Genomic DNA, 19,253 nt, shown 5'->3' on the forward strand with positions numbered 1-19,253 from the left:
CCCCCTAGTAAGCCAGCAATGCACAGCAGCCAGGGCACTGAATTGCTCTGGCTGCTCTGCGGTTTTTAACTGACCAAGCAGTGTAAATTTTTTGCCCTTTTTTAAGTTTTGAAAATGAAAGATCGAATTTGGTTACCATGCACAACTGCTCAAATTCCCCTATTTTAAAAATGGAGCAAAACCGCTGACACAAAAAGCTATGTGAAAAAGTAGTATTGTAGTAATCGTCAGTTTTCTCCTATTGAGGTTTGCTTTAACTGATTACATTTTTTTTTTTTTATGTATTGTCTATTTGCACCCATTAACATTTTCTGAAACTAACAGTCTTTTTGTGCAGTATATTAGTATAGATGGAGAAAGCCTGAGAACAGAGGATTTGCTTAACCTGGGAAAAGGACTCTATAAAATAAGGGTAACTATTTTTACTTTTCTAAAATGTAGAAATGGATCATTTTATTTTAAATTGTGATATCTACGCTAGGTGGAATAAATCCACTCAAATTATACTACTTACATATATTTATAAATCGAATACCCTTCCACTCATAATACCCAAATTTTCTTCAAAAGAGTAAATTTGCTATTCACAAAATGTATTTAGAGAAACAAACCACCTAGAATTAAAACAAAGAATATATTACACCACGTAGAATTAGCCTTAGCAATGCCTGATCTAATTTATCAAGTTGTTCAACTTAACAGAATAATTGAAAACTTAGTACCAAATACCATAAAAAAGGTTGGACTTTCTTTTGAAAAGGACACACTTTTTTTTTTTTTTTTTTTTTTTTTTTTTTTTTTTTTTTTTTACACATTCTATGGTCAACCAATATAAGAAAAAAAAAAACTGCACTCAAGTCACATCAAAATAGCGCAGGAACCTTTGTATCCAAAGTCGCAGGTTAGAGCTAAGGTAAGCGGTAATCATTAGGGTTAGGACACCTAAATGTTTCCGAAACTACTTTGATGCCAGAGAGTGTAAAGTCGCATCAAAGTCGGACTTCATGAACAGAAATGTCATACTTTCCTATTAGTCCAAAGCAAAATGCAACACTTGCGTTTTTGGTGTGGGCTCATTTAATTCTATTACATGCAAAATGCGATCTGCTGCAGGGGAAAAAAAAAGTCCCTGACCTTTTCCATTAAAAACGCACAAATGTGAACTAGATCGTAGATCCATAGCAAACCATGTTAAATGGACTGTAGTGTGTTTTTGATAAACGCATAGGTGTCAACCAAGGGTAAAACTCAATAGTATTTTTATCCGACCAAAGGGAAGTAAATAAACAAAAGTCCATTGTTTTGGTTTACAGAAACTCTTGCATGTAAATCGCAATAAAAAAAGCAGAAAGATGAGTTCTCCTTCCATATTTCAAATGATCTAACTAAAAATGTTTTGTTTTTTACAAGCTTACTCCTGATGCTGAGCAAAGGGTGAAGCAGTCAAGGCTTCTCATTGAAAGCATTGTGCAGGAGCAGAAAGGTAAACCATTTATTACAAAGGATGTATAGGGGCAGTTGATGTGCGTTTTGGAATGTAAAGCCCCTTACCAAGCTGTGTTCAATGTATTGCAGTTGTTTATGGAATCACTACTGGATTTGGAAAGTTTGCTCGCACAGTAATCCCTGTAAGTCAGCTCAAGTAAGTAACAAACATGCCCAGTATTTGTGTACACATTTTAATAATGTGTGTACTTTTGTAAGTCTCTTATTTTTTAATATAGATTTTAGGGCTCATTCACACTGTATAGCAAATGGGCTGCAGTGGCTTGAAAGGGACCATGCATGGTAAGGCTCAAGTACTATGCCTGATTTTTCCCATAATGTTGCACTGTAATAAAGTCCTGTAGAAAACAAATGAAAGCTTCCTCCCAGCTACAGTATGCACCAAAGCCAGAAAGATGATTCCTAGGACATTTTCTTTGGTGCATAACTGGAGGAATTTGTTTTCTACAGGACGTTATTACAGCGCAACATTTTGGACTCTATTAAATAAAGTACAATTTGTGGCCATTTTTTTAAATTCTTTTGTTCAAGTTTTTATACATTTTTGACCTTGCTCATATAAAATCTGCATTTTTATGAGACATTCTCCATGACTGTTGGATTTTACCTACCCACAAGAAGGGTAACAATGTAGAAGCTGGCAATTGCAGGTTAGTGAGTTTTTAACATCTGTAGTCAAGTTAATGGAATCACTCCTGAAAAGAAGGATCGTTGATCACTTACAAACACACTTGCTGGACCCAAAGCAGCATGGCTTTACTGAGGGCAATTCAGACTAATCTGATTTAATTTGTTTACTATATTACCAATGTTGTGGACATATCTTGATTTCAGTAAAGCTTTTGTTTTGAATCTTATTTTATTAAAGCTTCTCAGTTCTACAAGACAAAATTCCATTTTATAAGGTATAAAGAAAAAACCCTATACCAATGTTTGAACTGTATATCTCCTGTATGCCAAGGGAATATATTTCTCAACATTTGTATAAGTACCTATTTAAAATTTTAGATCAAAAGTTTTAGTTAATCTCATATTCTGCTTTTTGTTTTGGGGATCACATGTTTATGTACAGTATCTCACAAAAGTGAGTACACCCTCACGTTTTTGTAAATATTTTATTATATCTTTTCATGTGAGAACACTGAAGAAATTACACTTTTCTACAATGTAAAGTAATGAGTATACAGCTTGCATAACAGTGTAAATTCGTAATTTGTAAATTTGCTGTCCCTCAAAATAACTCAACACACCGCCATTCATTTCTAAACCCCTGGCAACAAAAATGTCCAAAATGGCCCAAAATGTCAATATTAACATTAACTGGAATTCTATTTGGGTCTGTATCTCTTTGGGGGAAGGGGGCGTTCCTCCTCTGGGCTTCTTGTATAATGTGATCTTCTGCTATTGGAGTCTATTCACAGAATAGTAGTAATACACTCTTAAAGTCTTGCAGTTCTCAACATGCCACCTCCTACTTGCAAATGCTAAAGATAAAATAATCATATTAAATGTTCAACGTTTTTATCTGACTAAAAGTCCTTTTAAAAAAACAATTTTATTAGTCCTGATACATAATTTACAAAAAGATAGGCCATATTTAAAGTACACTATACATTCCGATTTTGGCAAAGGCCACTTATGCATCATATGATCTGTATAACAGCGCTGTTGGCTCTTTTTATTTCCTCACAGGGATTGTGATCCTAATCATTCACACAGCCTATTTATTTATCTGGTGGCCTATACATTCCTCCTAGTTTAAAGTAGAAGTCTATCCCAAAACTAAAATCCTTTCATCTGTAGATATGCAAGATCTAACGCTAAACTATCTAGCCCTGTAAAGAAAAAAATTGCTATACATAACTTATTTATTTATTTTTTAAGACACTCCAACCCGATCCCACGCAGAGCTGTCAGCCACGGCTTCGTTGTGGAGGCGGGTGCAGAGAACGCATCCAACAATGGAAGCCCCATAGTAACTCTATGGGTGATGTCACTCCCCATTCATTTCACAGCCGTTGTAGGCTGTGTCCTCTGCAGAGCTTCCGCCGCTGGAGGTCGGATCGGCTGCAAAAAAGGTATGTATACTGATGTTTTTTCTTTACAGGGCTAGATAGGTTAGTATTAGATCGTCCATGTCTAAAGATGCAGAGGTTTTAGTTTTAGGGCAGATTTCTACGTTAAGCCTTTATGTATAGGTGTTCTTTAATTTTGTCCTTTTTTTTAGATCAGTGTGTTTTTGTGTATATATCCTAAAATTTTTCAGTAACAGCCGGAACGGTTTCAACAACTGGAGTCCATGGTATACATGCATTTTTCTTTTTCTCTGGTTTAGGGATCTTCAAGTCAATCTTGTCCGATCCCATTCTGCAGGTAATGATTGTTTTGTCTGTTAAAATTATGTGTGTGTGTGTGTGTGTGTGTGTGTGTGTGTGTGTGTGTGTGTGTGTGTGTTTGTTTGTTTTTTGTGACTGAAAGTAAAGTTGTTTTTGCTTATGACAGGTGTTGGAAAGCCTCTAAGTCCAGATCGTACCCGCATGCTTTTGGCTTTAAGGATCAATGTCTTGGCCAAAGGGTATAGTGGCATTTCACTTGAAACTCTACAACAAGCTATAGAAGCTTTTAATGGTAAGTCTGAAACCCCTGAAATATCCTTATCCTGTTTATTTTTAAAATAGAAAATCTCATTAATTTTAAGCAAGGTAAAGGACACAGCTGCAGTTTTTGGAATGGAGAGATAGCTGTTCTTTGAGTTCAGAATAAGAGGTCCCTGCCAGGACAGAATATGAGCTGTTTTTGCGGACTTTGGTTTTTTAAGGTGCAGGTTCCAGGCCTGCCATTCTTGCACCTTTAAAACCTGGTAAGTCACTGCGCAAGCATATACATCTATATTATTGACATGCCAGATATGAGAACATATTTTTCTGGGTAAGGGACTCCCTAAGTGGGAATCTAAGAGCATGAGAGCCCTGGTCATGTATCGTAAAAATTAGTCAGTTTCCCATCTTCCTGCTTTGATATGTACCCCTTTTAAGAAAGGGTAAGGAATGAAAGTGCCGCTCCATAGTATGTGTGCTGAATCGTTTCTTTTTTTTCAGGTTCAGCAAAGTTGACCAATCTGTTTCAAAGGGCTTCATCAGGGCTACATGTACATACAGTGGGGCAAAAAAGTATTTATTCAGCCTCCAATTGTGAAAGTTCTCCCACTTAAAAAGATGCGAGAGGCCTGTAATTGTCATCATCGGTATACCTCAACTATGAGAGCCCGGAAATGTACTGCCTTAAGCAGGGGGACATTTCTGGCACTGCAGGATCTGAGTCCCTGGTGGCGTAGTGTGTTACTGATGGTAGCCTTTGTTACGTTGGTCCCAGCTCTCTGCAGGTCATTCACTAGGTCCCCCTGTGTGGTTCTGGGATTTTTGCTCACCGTTCTTGTGATCATTTTGACCCTACGACCCTATGAGCACTTGCGTGGAGCCCAGAGGATGGTTTAGTAAGTCAGTCCAGCACTGGCATGCTGTGGCTGGAAAGCATGGGCAACCTCACTAAACAGAGGAAATGATGCCTTGCCTGAGGACTAACCACATCCATTTTTTGCCTGTGGACACAGAGGCTGCTGGCCCTCTCACAGGTGCCATGGGAACATTTGTTTCTCCTTGTCCTCCCAGACATGATGGGGGGGGGGGGGGGGTGCTTATTAACAAAATGTAATAAAGATGTGGAAATATGGATGCACTTTAATCAATGGAAAGTGGTGTCTGGTGCACATTAACTTAATTACTCACTACACAGACACACTCTACTGATCCTCTATAATATACTGCACTGCAAACTGCACTGACGCACTGCAATATTCTGTGTCAAACGTGCAGTAATGCACAGAGAAATACTGCATTAAATGGCACGTGACACACTGAAATATACAGCATTAAACTTGCAGAAATATACAGCACTAAACGGTCACTACACTCACTGCCAGATTCACACTAAACTGATATTCTACACTGACCATAGAATCAGAATAGCACACTAACAGTCTAGTAGCACTGAACCGAGCCCTGTTTTATCTCTCTCCACGCCGACATCACACTAAAAATGGCCACTATTAAGAATACTTTTATAGTGTGCGGCGGGACTAAGAGCCATCCTGACCGCGTCCAATCATGGCTCTGACAGTGCTCTGTGCCCTGATTGGGCGAAGCTTTCATTGCTTCATCCAATCAGGGATTCCATTGCACTGTGCGGCTGCTTGATGCATTGTGATCATTCGGGAGGGAGAATAAACGGTTGAACACTATATACAATAACTGGGGTGTTCATCGAACGGCAAACAGCCAATGTTCGGCCCAAACTCATGACTGGGCCGAGCCGTTTGCCCATTTCTAATTGGTAATACTGCAACTGGACAACTATCTTTATTAGTGAGTGAACCAGAAAAGCCTCAAATCTCAATAAGTGACTAAAAATTTTAAAATATATTCTTTGTTGCAGTGAGAATGCTATTATTTATTTGTGAATCATTCACTTGCTTTTCAACTAATTATCTTGCTATTTATGCTTAAAATGCTGGGATATACATATTTGGACCAGTAACAGTTTAGCTAGATCGGTGGTCTCCAAACTGCATCCAGTGAGCCAAATGCTTGCCTGTATCTGGCCCTCAGGGGATTTTTTTTTTCTTTTACTGATACCACCAAGGGGGTCACCTTTCCTTCCACTGACATCAATGATGGGATCCTATTCCTGTCCCTAATACTAGCAATGGGGCACTATTTCTCCTACTGATATAAACCATTAGGTGCTCTTCCTCCCACTAATGCCAATGGTAGGGCACTATTCCTCCTTCTACTGACTACAGGCACTATGCAACCTTTTTTTACTCCCTACTGTTGCATTTTCTACTTCCACTGACCCCTCCGGCCCCCTTGACCACTTCAGTCCCGGACCATTTGGCTAGCCAAAGACCAGAGCACTGGTTTCGGCACTGCATCGCTTTAACTGACAATTGCGCGGTCATGTGACATGGCTCTCAAACAAAACTGACATCCCTTTTTTTTTTTTTCCCCACAAATAGAACTTTCTTTTGGTGGTATTTGATCACCTCTGCGGTTCTTATTTTTTGCGCTATAAACAATAAAGATCGACAATTTTGAAAAAAATGCATTCTTTTCTCAGTTTAGGCCGATACGTATTCTTCTACATGTTTTTGGTATAAAAAAAAAATTGCAATAAGCGTCTATTGATTGGTTTGCGCAAAAGTTATAGTGTCTACAAAATAGGGGATCGTTTTATGGCTTCTTTATTAATATTATTAAATAATTTTTTTTTCCCTAGTAATGGCAGCGATCAGACTTTTTGTGTTTTGTGTTGTTTTTTTTTGGACGGACGGGAACTGGTTAAAGTCTGGAGGACAGTAAACCGGCCCTTTTTTGTTTATAAGGTTTGAAGACCCCTGAGCTAGAAGAAACCAGCTGACCTTGCAACATTAGCTTTGCAAACTAACCCTAAATTGCACAAATGTAGGGTTGAATTTTTTTTTTTTTAACTACCATTTTGCATTCTATGAAGGACTTCTTACTCTTGCATGCATTTAAATGTCGTGTGAGGCCGCGTACACACGCGGGGACTGTTCGCTCAACTTTGTCCGCTGAACAGTGTTTCGGCGGACAGTCCGCTCGTGTGTGGGCTTTCAGCGGACAGTTTCAGCGGACAGTCTGCTGAACAAAGTTTTTCGGAAATTCCGAAAAACTGTCCGCTGAAACTTTGTTTCAGCGAACAGTCCCCTCGTGTGTAGGCTTGTTCGTCAAACTAAGTTCCGCGCATGCTCAGAAAGGATTTACACGCCGAAGTTTGCATTGCAGTGTATAGGACGTCGTTTTCTAGTCCCGTCGTACGTGCCGTTCACGTCATCGCGCACGGTTTCAGCGGACTGTTCGTTTGTCGTGTGTGGCCAAGTCCGTCCATGCTAATTTTGAGCGGACTGTCCGCTGAAACTGTTTGACGGACAAAGTTGAGCGAACAGTCCCCGCGTGTGTACGCGGCCTGAGAGAAGTCAGAAAAAATAAATTTACGAAGCAACGAGACTAATATCTAGTTTGTGATGACATCCTTTGCTAAATTATTCTCCTTCAGGCTGGGTTCACACTGGTGCAAATACAGAAATCGCGTGTGATTCGTACTGCATTGCTGTGCAGATCACATACAAACTAGCTGAAATTGCATCGCGTTCGCACCAAAATGGTGCAGGACCCTTTTTTTTTTTTTTTTTTTCTTGGTCAGCACTGGAATCGGATCGCATGGGTGTTCACACCCTTGTGATCTGATTCCTGTACCATTTGACAGATCGCACTGCAAGCTGGGGGATTCCTTAACTTTTCTATTGCCACCCCCACACTGGAATCGGGCTGGTTCCCGCATTGCATATGTGTGAACCCAGCCTTACTCTCTCTAAATAAACAATGCCAAGCTTTACATAACTTGACCAATGTAAACATCTCATAGACTGGGCAATACAATGAATTTGGCTCCATTGGTCATCATCCTCCCACATACTTGGAGACATTTGCTTGACTATTTGCTGGCCATGCCGTTTTTCAGTCAGCTGTTTATATAAATCTGGATATATATATATATATATATATATATATATATATATATATATATATATATATATATATATATATTTTTTAATGGTGGGTCCCAAGACTTTCATTTCTTCAGGTAGTCCCAGTCTGCCTCTGATCATATATATTACAATTCATAGGGATTGATATGCTAAAACTGAAGAGTGCAAAATCTGGTGCTGCTATACATGGTAGCCAATCTGCTTCTAACCTCAGCTTGTCAGTTAAATTGGACAAAAAACCTGGAAGCGGATTTGTTTCTTTGCAGAGCTGCACCAGGTTTTGCACTCTCCAGTTTTAGTGAATCAACCCCATAGTGTCTGTAATTTTTTTATAAAATCAATTTTTCGTGTAGTCAATAATTTTACTGAAATAGTCTAAGTAAGAAAGCAAGATGTTATATCGGTATAGATGGAGCTTTTGGTATATGACTGTAGGTTTATACTAAAATGCATATCGAGGTAAAGTTAATTGAGAATTTTGGTGGTAATGTGTATCTTATGGTAACTGTCCCATTCATAGTGTGGTGTTTAAAATATTTTAGTCTTGACCCATAGGTTAACTAATTCCAGTAGATGTTTTGTTGGCTAAATGCTTCCTTCTGTTTTTCAGCTTGTTGCTTGCCCTACATTCCAGAGAAGGGAACCGTTGGAGCTAGTGGAGACCTTGCCCCCCTTGCACATCTTGCTTTGGGCTTAATAGGAGAAGGCAAGATGTGGTCACCAAAGAGTGGCTGGGCTGATGCTAAATATGTAAGACTCCCAAACTCTGAAACCCTTTCTACTTGGGACCTAATGTGATGCACTTTTTGTTTACAGAGGCAGGTTTTGCATTCCCAAACTAATGAACGGGAATGCATAACCTGCTTGAAGCAGGTCTAATTTAGCTCAGAATTAAAAATGTATAAAAATTGCCTGATCCACTGTGCTATGTGTGAAATAATATCCATTATATAACTGATGAAATAATGTGTAAGTTTTTTTTTTTGCTGCTGAATACCCAAAAATGTTCCTGAAAAGTGAAATTATTACTAGTGATAGTGCTCCTAATTGGTCATAAACGTGAAAAAAAATTCTCAATCCTCCTATTATAGATAACAACTGTGATATCAGTGTCTGTAAGTGGAGAATATCTTGCATATGAGCTAGTATCATAAAGGTATATGTGGCATGAAAAAATGCAGTCCAAAGGATCAAAGGGAATACGTAGATACTGTGCAAGCGAGCCACGCAAACACCTCTAGTGTCCCGCTACCTTCACTCATATGCGCTCACCTCCACTCTGGACAGGTCACCATGCGTCCTCTTGTGGATGGCTATATCCTCTGTTGGTGACCCTAGAAAAAAATTTTTTAGATTGATATAATAAGATTTTGTGGTGCCGTCTCTTAGGCAGGAAGGCAGTACACTAATGCTTCCCACTTCTTTTTTTTTTTTCTCTTAATGCTACCCTTTCACTGGCACAGTTCAACAAGCTTCAGTAGCCTATATTTTCTATAGGTGATGCTTTAAAAGCATTGGTGCAAGAATTATTGCTCTCACTCCAGTGTGCAAGGCGATATGTCACATGTGTAGTGCAATCCATGTTTTACGTGCGTAGGCACTCCTGATGCATGCATTTACATTCATACATGTGGGGATGGGGGCTTCAAAACATTTTTGGGGGGAATTGTAAGTACTATATATTTTTTTTTTTTTTCCATTTTTCATTTATGTACGAGACTATTAGTTGGTAATTGGGGTGTTTGTGAGCATTTGTATGAACAGAGTATGTCTTTTAAATGCAGGTTCTTGAGGCACATGGACTGAGACCAGTTTCACTGAAACCTAAAGAGGTAATTGTTTACACTTACATCATTTTAGCTTTCAAAGTTTTTCTCCATATGTTTTTATTGCAAACTTATATTATATGCACACGGGCTATTATAATCTTATAATTTGCTGAGCTTTTCATGATGGTGCAAGCTGCCTTACATTCAATGAACTAATAGTTTAGAGCTCTAGAATCTTAAGCAACCATACACCCGAGAGTGAAAGAGAGCCACATGTATGGTCACCTATAACAGTGATGGTCCATTTGACTTTTCAAGGACCCCCTAACAGTTCATATTTCCCTAACTATCAGGTAGGCATAGAGCTGCAATAAATAGTATCCCTTGTAAGAGAGTGCAAATTGTTTTACCTGCCAGTCTAACGCACCTTGTATAGGCCATGTCCTATCATAGGAATACAAACAACATAGGAATATTTCCCTGCTGCTATTGCATTGCCCTCTTTTTAGCTGAAAAACTGCAGGATGTGGCTGATAAGGAAAGGAGCCAACCCCCTTGCTGGTTTGACCCCATAGGAGCAGAACAGCATTCTCCTTACTCTATTAGTTTCTATTCCAGTGTGATTATGGCCCTTAGGCAGCCTCAAAGACCAAAAAACATGCCCCATCACTCTAGACCAGGGGTGTCAAACTGTCCCTTCAGCTTTTGCAGAACTACAAGTCCCATCATGCATCTGCCTGTGGGAGTCATGCTTGTAACTGTCAGCCTTGCATTGCCTCATGGGACTTGTAGTTCCATAACAGCTGGAGGGTTGCCAGTTTGACATCTGTGCTCTAGACCAGTCAGCTTGTTTAATTGTATATATATGTGTGTGTGTGTGTACAGGTTGGGGTAGGAAGGATGGGAAAGCCGAGTTGAGAGCTTGGGTGATATTTTAAGATTGGGTTGGAGATGTAGCTGGAGACGGAGTTGTGTATGGCTTTGAATGATGGCATTTTGTCATTTAGATTAGCAGAAGCCTGTGGAGGCATTGGTAGGGGGTGGTAGCCAATAACTGGTTGGTAAGGTAGATGAGGCTAGCAGCAGTATTCATGATAGACTGAAAGGGAAGAGGGGGGGAGTAGCTTGTATAAAGGTAAGCCAATGAGTAGGGAATTGCAATAGTTGAGGTGTGTCAGGAATCATAAATAGACGGACTGGTCAGTTAAAATCACATCGTTGATGAAATATCAGTTCAGGAATGTAGTCAAAAACAGAAGCCAGGGTTTGGATGCCAGAGCTGGTAATCAGACGAGCCGAGCTAGGAAACCACAAGTCAAAGTAGCAAAAATCAGGAACTGAAGTCCAAAGGGAAGTCAGCCGGGCCAAGTCATACACCTAAACACAGGAAGGAATGCATTTAGAGATCATAGACCTCGCAGGGACAAGGGGGAAATGAGCTAAGCTGCTTAAATAACAAAAAGGGTCTGGTTGTAGGCTGAACTAATGAGGCGGGTTAATGGTAACTTGGTGAGTCATTGTGGTAACAATGAGTGGCTGGTAATTAACTGACAGCTAAGCAGCTTCTGAGCACTGCTAAAAAAAAAAGCGCTGCTTATTAAGTGGCAGGAGCCAGCCCTGTTGAGGGCGAAATATAACTAGAAAGTGTATTAGTAGCTGTGTGGTGTCAATTGCTCAGATGGGGTTAATTTTTTAAATGTAAGAGAGGCTAAGGTGGCAAGGGGAGGTTAGAGTCCAGAATTATACCTATTAGCCTGGCATGAGTAGAGAGAACTGATAGTTGTGCTGTTTATTTTGATTAAAAGGGCAAGTAAGGGCAGAGGACATGGCAAATGAAGAAGTGGACTAAGCTGAAGAGTAGAAAGTAAGATCTATGTGTCATTGGCATAGAGATTGTATTGGAAGCCATGGGAGGTTATCAACTGACGCAGTGAGAAGGGCAAAGCCTAGGGGAAGCCCAATGGGAAGAGGAGAGGAGGAAATAGATTTTGTAGATGACTCTGAAGGTGCATTGAGCTACGTAGGGGAAAATTAGGAAAGAGTCTTGGAGGCCAAAGGAGTGGAGTTTTTTTTTGAGTATGGGCAGGTGGTCAACTATATCAAATGCAGCAGAAAGGTTTGAGTATGAGATTGGATTGGCCTTTGGTTCAACCATGCGCCTGAATAATGCTGATCTGATCCAGTGAAGCTGGGGAAAAAAAAAAGAAATTGCTCATGAGAAGATTACCTAGGCCAGTGATGGCGAACCTCAGCACCCCAGATGTTTTGGAACTACATTTCCCATGATGCTCGACTACACTGCAGAGTGCATGAGCATCATGGGAAATGTAGTTCCAAAACATCTGGGGTGCCAAGGTTCGCCATCGCTGACCTAGGCTATGCTGACCTCCTTTCTAAAATAGTTCCTTGTTGGTAAAGTGAGAACATCAGTATATTTTTCTTGGGTCAATAACTCAGGAATTTAAGCCAGAGGGTCAGCATGACACAAAGGAACTAGCATTTACAGGAGGAGATAGTCAGCAATAGTAGGCCTACACATTTTCACAACAAGTATCCTTTGAGAAACCTTAAATGCATCCTTTTGGGGGAGTTGAGGAATGAAATTGAGAATTTCTGCTATAATAAGATTTACAGTAATCCATGACTGAGCATTTATAAATTTGAAATTACAACCGTGTATCCATATTTAGGTAACATAGCTTGATATGTTTTTAGGATCTAAATGGTTCATTTCAAACTCTTGTTGTTCTTTCTGATATTTCTTGTTGTAACACAAACTGTAACAATCAATGAATGTATTCCTTGTCCAACTTTATCTGCTGTTTTGCTCAATGCTTTCAGGGTTTAGCTCTTATTAATGGGACGCAGATGATCACATCTCTGGGGTGTGAGGCTGTGGAGAGAGCCAATGCAATTGCCAAGCAAGCTGACATTGTTGCTGCTCTAACATTGGAGGTCTTGAAAGGAACCACAAAAGCCTTTGACACTGGTAAATCATTATGTGACAAAGAAAGTTAAACTACTATATTCTCCTAAAGTTTATATAATGCAACTCAACGATCTGGTGATAGGACTTAATTTTGAAACCCTTTTTTTAAATGCCTTCTGTCAGCTGCTCAACAGATTACACACACATACACCAATATATTACATATATGTATAAAAAGGTTCAAATACTAGAACAAAGCATACCCATTAATATTGATAGAATGTTTGTTGATTAGATGTGCAGAACAAAAAAAAAAAAATAGTTTCAATTCGTTATTTACAATAATTTGTTTACATTTATTTAATCTGTTTAATCAGTTTACGGAAGATTATATGTATTCAAATCGATTTGAATTCGGATCGATTTGAAACGTTTTTGAATCCAAATAGTTTTTGAATTTCCAAAAAAATATATATATAATAGAGTAAAACGGAATAAAATGGGATAGAAAAGAATAGACAGGAATAGAATAAAAAAAAGAATAGAATTTAAAAAGATTATAACCATCTTCTGAAATTTGAATAGAATAAAAAAAAGTAGAATAGAAATAACCTAACCATTTTCAAAAATTCAAATAGAATTAGTTTGCATAGAATAGAAAATAACACCATAGTATAGAAAAAAAAAACAGAATAGAATGAATATAACAATCTTCCTTTTCTAATATATTCTTTTCTATTCAAATTTGAATTTTGGGAAATTATTATATTCATTTTATTCTATTGTTGTATTCATTTTCTATTGGTTTATTCTATTCTTTTCTATTCAAATTTAGTCTATTCGAAATTTTGAATTTCAGAAGACGGTTATATTCTTTATATTTTATTCTATACTATTCTGTTATTAACAATTTTTATTCTATTCTTTTCTAGTCAAATTCGAATTGATTCTATTTGAATTGTGGGAAATGGTTATATTCCTTCTATTATAGTCTAGTCTATTCTCCTTTTTTTGTTTTGTTTTTTGCTATTTTCTATTTGAAATTTGAATTTCAGAAGATGGTTATATTCTTTCTATGTTATTCTATCCTATTTGTTTCTATTATGTTCTAGTCTATTCTGTTTTTATTTTCTATTCTATTTTGTTGTTTTACTTTATTATAATATTTTTTAATTTTCTGTTATACTCTTTTCTATTCTATAATTTTTCTACTCTTTATTTTCTAATTTTATTCTCTTTGGAAATTCGAAAAGTATTCAAATTTCGTTTTTTTTTTTTTTTTATTTCGGATTTGTCTAAAATTCGGCACTATTGTAATTTGGAAATTCGGATACATCTGAATTTCCCCCAAAAAAATTGTCCGAATTTCATTTGGGAATGAAACAGACCGCACATGTCTAAGATCGATAGATACAGTGCCTTGAAAAAGTATTCCTACCCTTTTGAAATTTTCTACGTTTTGTCATGTTACAAAAATAAATAAATACTGTAAATGTATTTTATTGGGAGTGACACATAATTGTGATGTGGAAGGGAAAAGATAAAGGTTTTAAAAAAATGTTTTTTTTCTGTAAAGTGTGATGTGCATTTGTATTCAGCCCCCTTTTACTCTGATACCCCCTAACTAAAATCTAGTGGAACCAATTGCCTTCAGAAGTCACCTAATTAGTAAATGGAGTCCACCTGTGTAATTTAATCTCCCTATAAATACAGATGTGGAGCCTTCAGAGGTTTGTCAGAGAACCTTAGTGAACAAACAGAATCATGGAGGCCAAGGAACACATCCGACAGGTCAGGGATAAAGTTTCAGAGAAGTTTAAAGCACGGTTATGTTATAAAAAAATCCCAAGCTTTGAACATCTCATGGAGTACTGTTCAATCCATCATCCGAAAAAGGAAAGAGTACGGCACAACTGCAAACCTACCATGACATGGCCGTCCACCTAAACTGACAGGTCGGGCAAGGAGAGCATTAATCAGAGAAGCAGCCAAGAGGCTCATGGTAACGGAGATCCACAGCTCAGGTGGGGAAATCTGTCCATAGGGCAACTATTAGTTGAACACACCACAAATCTGGTAGTGATTAAGAAATGGTGTTGCGCTCCGACTACTTAGATCTAATTAAATTAACATGTACTCAAGTGACAACCAAAACAGAAATAAACTAAAATGTGAAACTGCATGTTTAAATAAGCTCAGACAATGTGCATAAATATTAAAGTGCAATAAACCAGGTCACATTGTGCGCTTGACAAAAAACTTGATATGAAAAATCCTCTATAGATGACAGTGAGATGATATTAAGTATATATCCAAATATATAAATGATATGAAAATAAAAAAAAAAAAAAAAAAAAACACAACTGAGTGTCGTTATAAAAGTGCAAAACAGATCAAAGAATACACAAAATACTAATAATCCATGTGTAGTGTATCACGTGTCTGAACAAAATACTAATAGTCCATAAGCAGTGAAATGTGTGTTTGAGCAAAAATTCCAAAAACAAAAATAAGGTGAACTATAGTTATATGGAGAGCATATCCATTTAGTGATAAAATGCGTCCATTTGATGATCAACAAGGCAGTATCCTGCGTGCTCCAAAAGCAGGGGGTGGATTCCACCAGTGCTCCTATGCGTATAATATCCTCACACTAGGTGCAGTAATTACCTTACCTTACTGCTGTAAGGTAAACAGCATTTCCAAAGTGACGCTTGTTGTCCAATGTAGGTTCAGTAGGTGATGTAATCCTGGACTCTCATTCACCATGGGCACGTTGTAACATGCAGAGAAAGCAAGGGGAACACTCCAATAGTGAAGTACGTATTCACAATTTATTGGGTATAAAACGAAGGTAAGGTACTCACATTTAAAACAATAATAAAAGCACAACTTAAACGAACGCGTGTCACGTTCGCGCTTCCGGACGTCACTTCCGGTGTCCTTACTGGCCAATTGTGTTCCTACGCGTATCGTCAAATGACTTCATCAGGGAATAACAACTGGGGTAAGGGCGGACGTATAAATAGTGTCAGTAATTAGCAGCCATTTTTGTGAAGTCCATTGTGGCCCCATCTACGGCCATTTTCTCGTGGGCTAATATATATAGAGTAATGGTCAACGGACGTGACAGTGGCAGGAAATGTGCAAGCCTCACTTGCGATCATTTTGTGGGGGTATTTTTTATTGTAGATGATCATTAACTGTTATAGCCCGCTGGGAAATACCCAGGAAACATTATTCTTATTGGCGCAGCCCCAAAGGTAATAACAGAGCAACCCTTCTCATTAGCGCACCTGCGCAATAACGTTCGTTTCTAAAATGACATCTAGCATAAAACAACAAGAAAGAAAAGTATGGGCAATACTGGACGAATATATTAAAATTGAAAGTGATTAAATAAAATCAAAATAAAAGCTACACTAGTAAAACCATAGTCATAAAATTATTATGTGTAAGAGATATCGATAATTATATAAAATCTTAAGGTGTGTGGTATAGCATGGCCAATAATTGGGAATCAGCTATTGGCGATATAAATTATCAACAGGTCCATCTAAAAAGCAGTGATGTCTAGGAGGGAGACAGTGATCTAAAACACACTTACGACTATTTACTAGATCACTACCAGTGTATAGACTGAGTGGTATGGGAAAGAATTAAAAGTTATAGCTAAAATTGTGTGTATATGAGATCAACAATATATTGGACTAGGATGTAAGAATTCCATGATAACGGCCATCATAGATGGTCCTAACGGGAGTCATAATCGATCTCCAAGAGTAACACTAAAAACATAGACTAATTAAAAAAAGGGGAATAGAATATATATAAAAATAGAATAGGATAAGATAGAATATGTAAAAATATCAGAATCACTCTGATATGAGCGTTATAGTTTAGTATGAGCGGTAGTCATAATCGATCTCCAAGAGTGACACTAAAAACAGAGACTGAGTAAAAAAAGGGGAATAGAATATATATAAAAATAGAATAGGATAAGATAGAATATGTAAAAATATCAGAATCACTCTGATATGAGCGTTATAGTTTAGTATGAGCGGTAGTCATAATCGATCTCCAAGAGTGACACTAAAAACAGAGACTGCGTAAAAAAAGGGGAATAGAATATATATAAAAATAGAATAGGATAAGATAGAATATGTCAAAATATCAGAATCACTCTCAATTTAGGAGAGGACACCGGAAAGGAGATCCAAAATTCACATAATAGTAATTTTAAAACATCCTAACAAAAGAAGCTTATAAATAATGTAGTCAAAAATCACTAATAAAACAATTAAGGTCAAAATCAATATTGAGTCCCTGGGGCGCAAAAGTGTCTAAAGTGAAAATCCATCTAGACTCTGCCTGACTTAGTGTTCTGACCTTATGGCTCCCTCTCCAATGTCTTTTGTAGGGTTCGATACCCCAAAACATAAGCTGGGTAGGGTCCTTGTTATGGTGTATGCAAAAGTGCCTGGAAACGCTGTGCTTGTCGAAGCCATTAATGATGTTTTTAACATGCTCTTTTATTCGTACCCTTAAAGGTCTTTTGGTGCGGCCTACGTATTGCAAGCCACAACTGCATTGCAACACGTACACCGCTCCCTCGGTATTACAGCATACGAAATCTTTTATTTCGTACGTGTTCCCAGTGCTTGTAGACGTAAAATTAAATTTCTTTTCAGCTGGGCGTTTTGTTTTTAAGCATGCAAAGCACCTTTTACATGGGAAGAACCCTTTACCAGTGAAGAAAGTCAGGCCTGTGGGTGGGGGGTCGGGGACGTTCTTGACTATCTTGTCCCTTAAAGTCATTGCCTTTTTGTACACAAATTTAGGGTATTCAGGCAACAATTCCTGTAAGTGTACATCTAAGCGTAGGATGTGCCAGTGTTTTCTGATAATCTTTTCAAATTTCTTGTGTTGAGCGTTGTAGTTTAGTATGAGCGGTATCCCATCCGTCCCTCGTGCCGGGGTGGTTTTATCTCTAATTAGAGTGGTTCGATCCATATTTTCGACTTCTGTAATTTTCTTTCTAATGTCTTCATTGTCATATCCCTTATTTATGAACCTCTGGCCTATCTTTTCAGCCTGTAGGTGGTAGTCCTTAGTGTTTGTACAGTTTCTGCGTAATCTTATCAGTTGACCCTTAGGAATATTACACAGCCAGTTGGTGTGATGGCAGCTACCTCTTGGCAAGTAACTATTCCTATCGACATTTTTGAAATGGGTCTTTGTATATAATTTGTTATTATTTTGTGTCACTTCTAGATCTAGGAAAGATATTGATCCGGTACTCACTTCCCAGGATAGTTTAATGTTTCTGTTATTAATATTTAGTCCTTCCAAGAATCTAACTAGGCTGGTTGTTTCGCCTCTCCAGAGTATCAGAATATCGTCTATATACCTTTTATATATAGCCAGTTCTCTGGGTCTGTTAGTGTATACCGCTTCCCCTTCCCATTGGGCCATGAATAAGCATGCCACACTGGGAGCAAATTTGGCTCCCATCGCCACTCCAGTTCTTTGATGGAAGTACTCACGGTTATGCCAAAAATAACTGTTTTTAAGGCAAAAGTCCAGACATTTAACCAAATATTTACGCTGGGAGCACGACAACGTGCTGTACTTTCTTAGGCCCCATTTTACAGCCTCACAGGCTTGATAGTGTTGAATCACCGTGTACAATGAAGAGACATCAACTGATGCCATAAACCACAAATCTGGCCTTTATGGAAGAGTGGCAAGAAGAAAGCTATTGTTTAAAAGAAACCAATAAGAAGTCCCATTTCCAGTTTGCGAGAAGCCATGTGTGGGACACAGCAAACGTGGAAGAAGGTGCTCTGGTTAGATGAGACCAAAATTGTACTTTTTGGCCTAAAAAAGTGTGGTGGAAAAATAACACTACACATCACCCTGAACACTCCCCCCCCATTGTGAATTATGATGGTGGCAGCATAGTGTTATGGGGATTTAGCAGGGACAAGGAAGATGGTCAGAGTTGATGGAAACATGGAACCAAATACAGGGCAATCTTTTGAAGAAAACCTGTTAGAGTCTGCAAAAGACTTGAGACTGGGGCAGAGGTTTACCTTACAGAAGGACATTGACCCTAAACATACAGCCAAAGCTACAATAGAATGGTTTAAATCAAAGCATATTCATGAGTTAGAATGGCCAGTCAAAGTCCAGACATAAATCCAATTCGGAATCTGTGGGAAGACTTGCTTTTGCAAGAATTGCTGTTCAGACGCTCACCATCCGATCTGACAGAGCGTTGAGCAATTTTGCAAGAATGGGCAAAAATGTCTAGATGTGCACAGAACAAACTTTTGACTCGGGGCTGAATACAAATGCACTCCACACTTTTCACATATGTATTTGTGAAGTGAAAGTAAAATGATAAATAGGTTTTCAATTT

General features: G+C 38.2%; 1 protein-coding gene across 1 annotated transcript in view; it reads left to right on the top strand.

Moving 5' to 3' along the window:
* HAL (histidine ammonia-lyase) overlaps positions 1 to 19,253 on the top strand; it is a 39,437-nt gene that overhangs the window by 6,035 nt on the left and 14,149 nt on the right. Inside the window, exons 4-11 of the mRNA XM_077470202.1 lie at positions 338 to 412; positions 1,411 to 1,483; positions 1,576 to 1,642; positions 3,842 to 3,879; positions 4,009 to 4,134; positions 8,742 to 8,881; positions 9,916 to 9,963; positions 12,742 to 12,889. Coding sequence (XP_077326328.1) covers positions 338 to 412; positions 1,411 to 1,483; positions 1,576 to 1,642; positions 3,842 to 3,879; positions 4,009 to 4,134; positions 8,742 to 8,881; positions 9,916 to 9,963; positions 12,742 to 12,889 — 715 coding nt within the window. The remainder of the gene's footprint in view (positions 1 to 337; positions 413 to 1,410; positions 1,484 to 1,575; positions 1,643 to 3,841; positions 3,880 to 4,008; positions 4,135 to 8,741; positions 8,882 to 9,915; positions 9,964 to 12,741; positions 12,890 to 19,253) is intronic.

The sequence above is a fragment of the Lithobates pipiens genome, unplaced genomic scaffold, assembly GCF_037356315.1.
Source record: "Lithobates pipiens isolate NorthernLeopardFrog02 unplaced genomic scaffold, aLitPip1_a1.2 Scaffold_8, whole genome shotgun sequence".
In the NCBI taxonomy this organism is placed as follows: domain Eukaryota; kingdom Metazoa; phylum Chordata; class Amphibia; order Anura; family Ranidae; genus Lithobates; species Lithobates pipiens.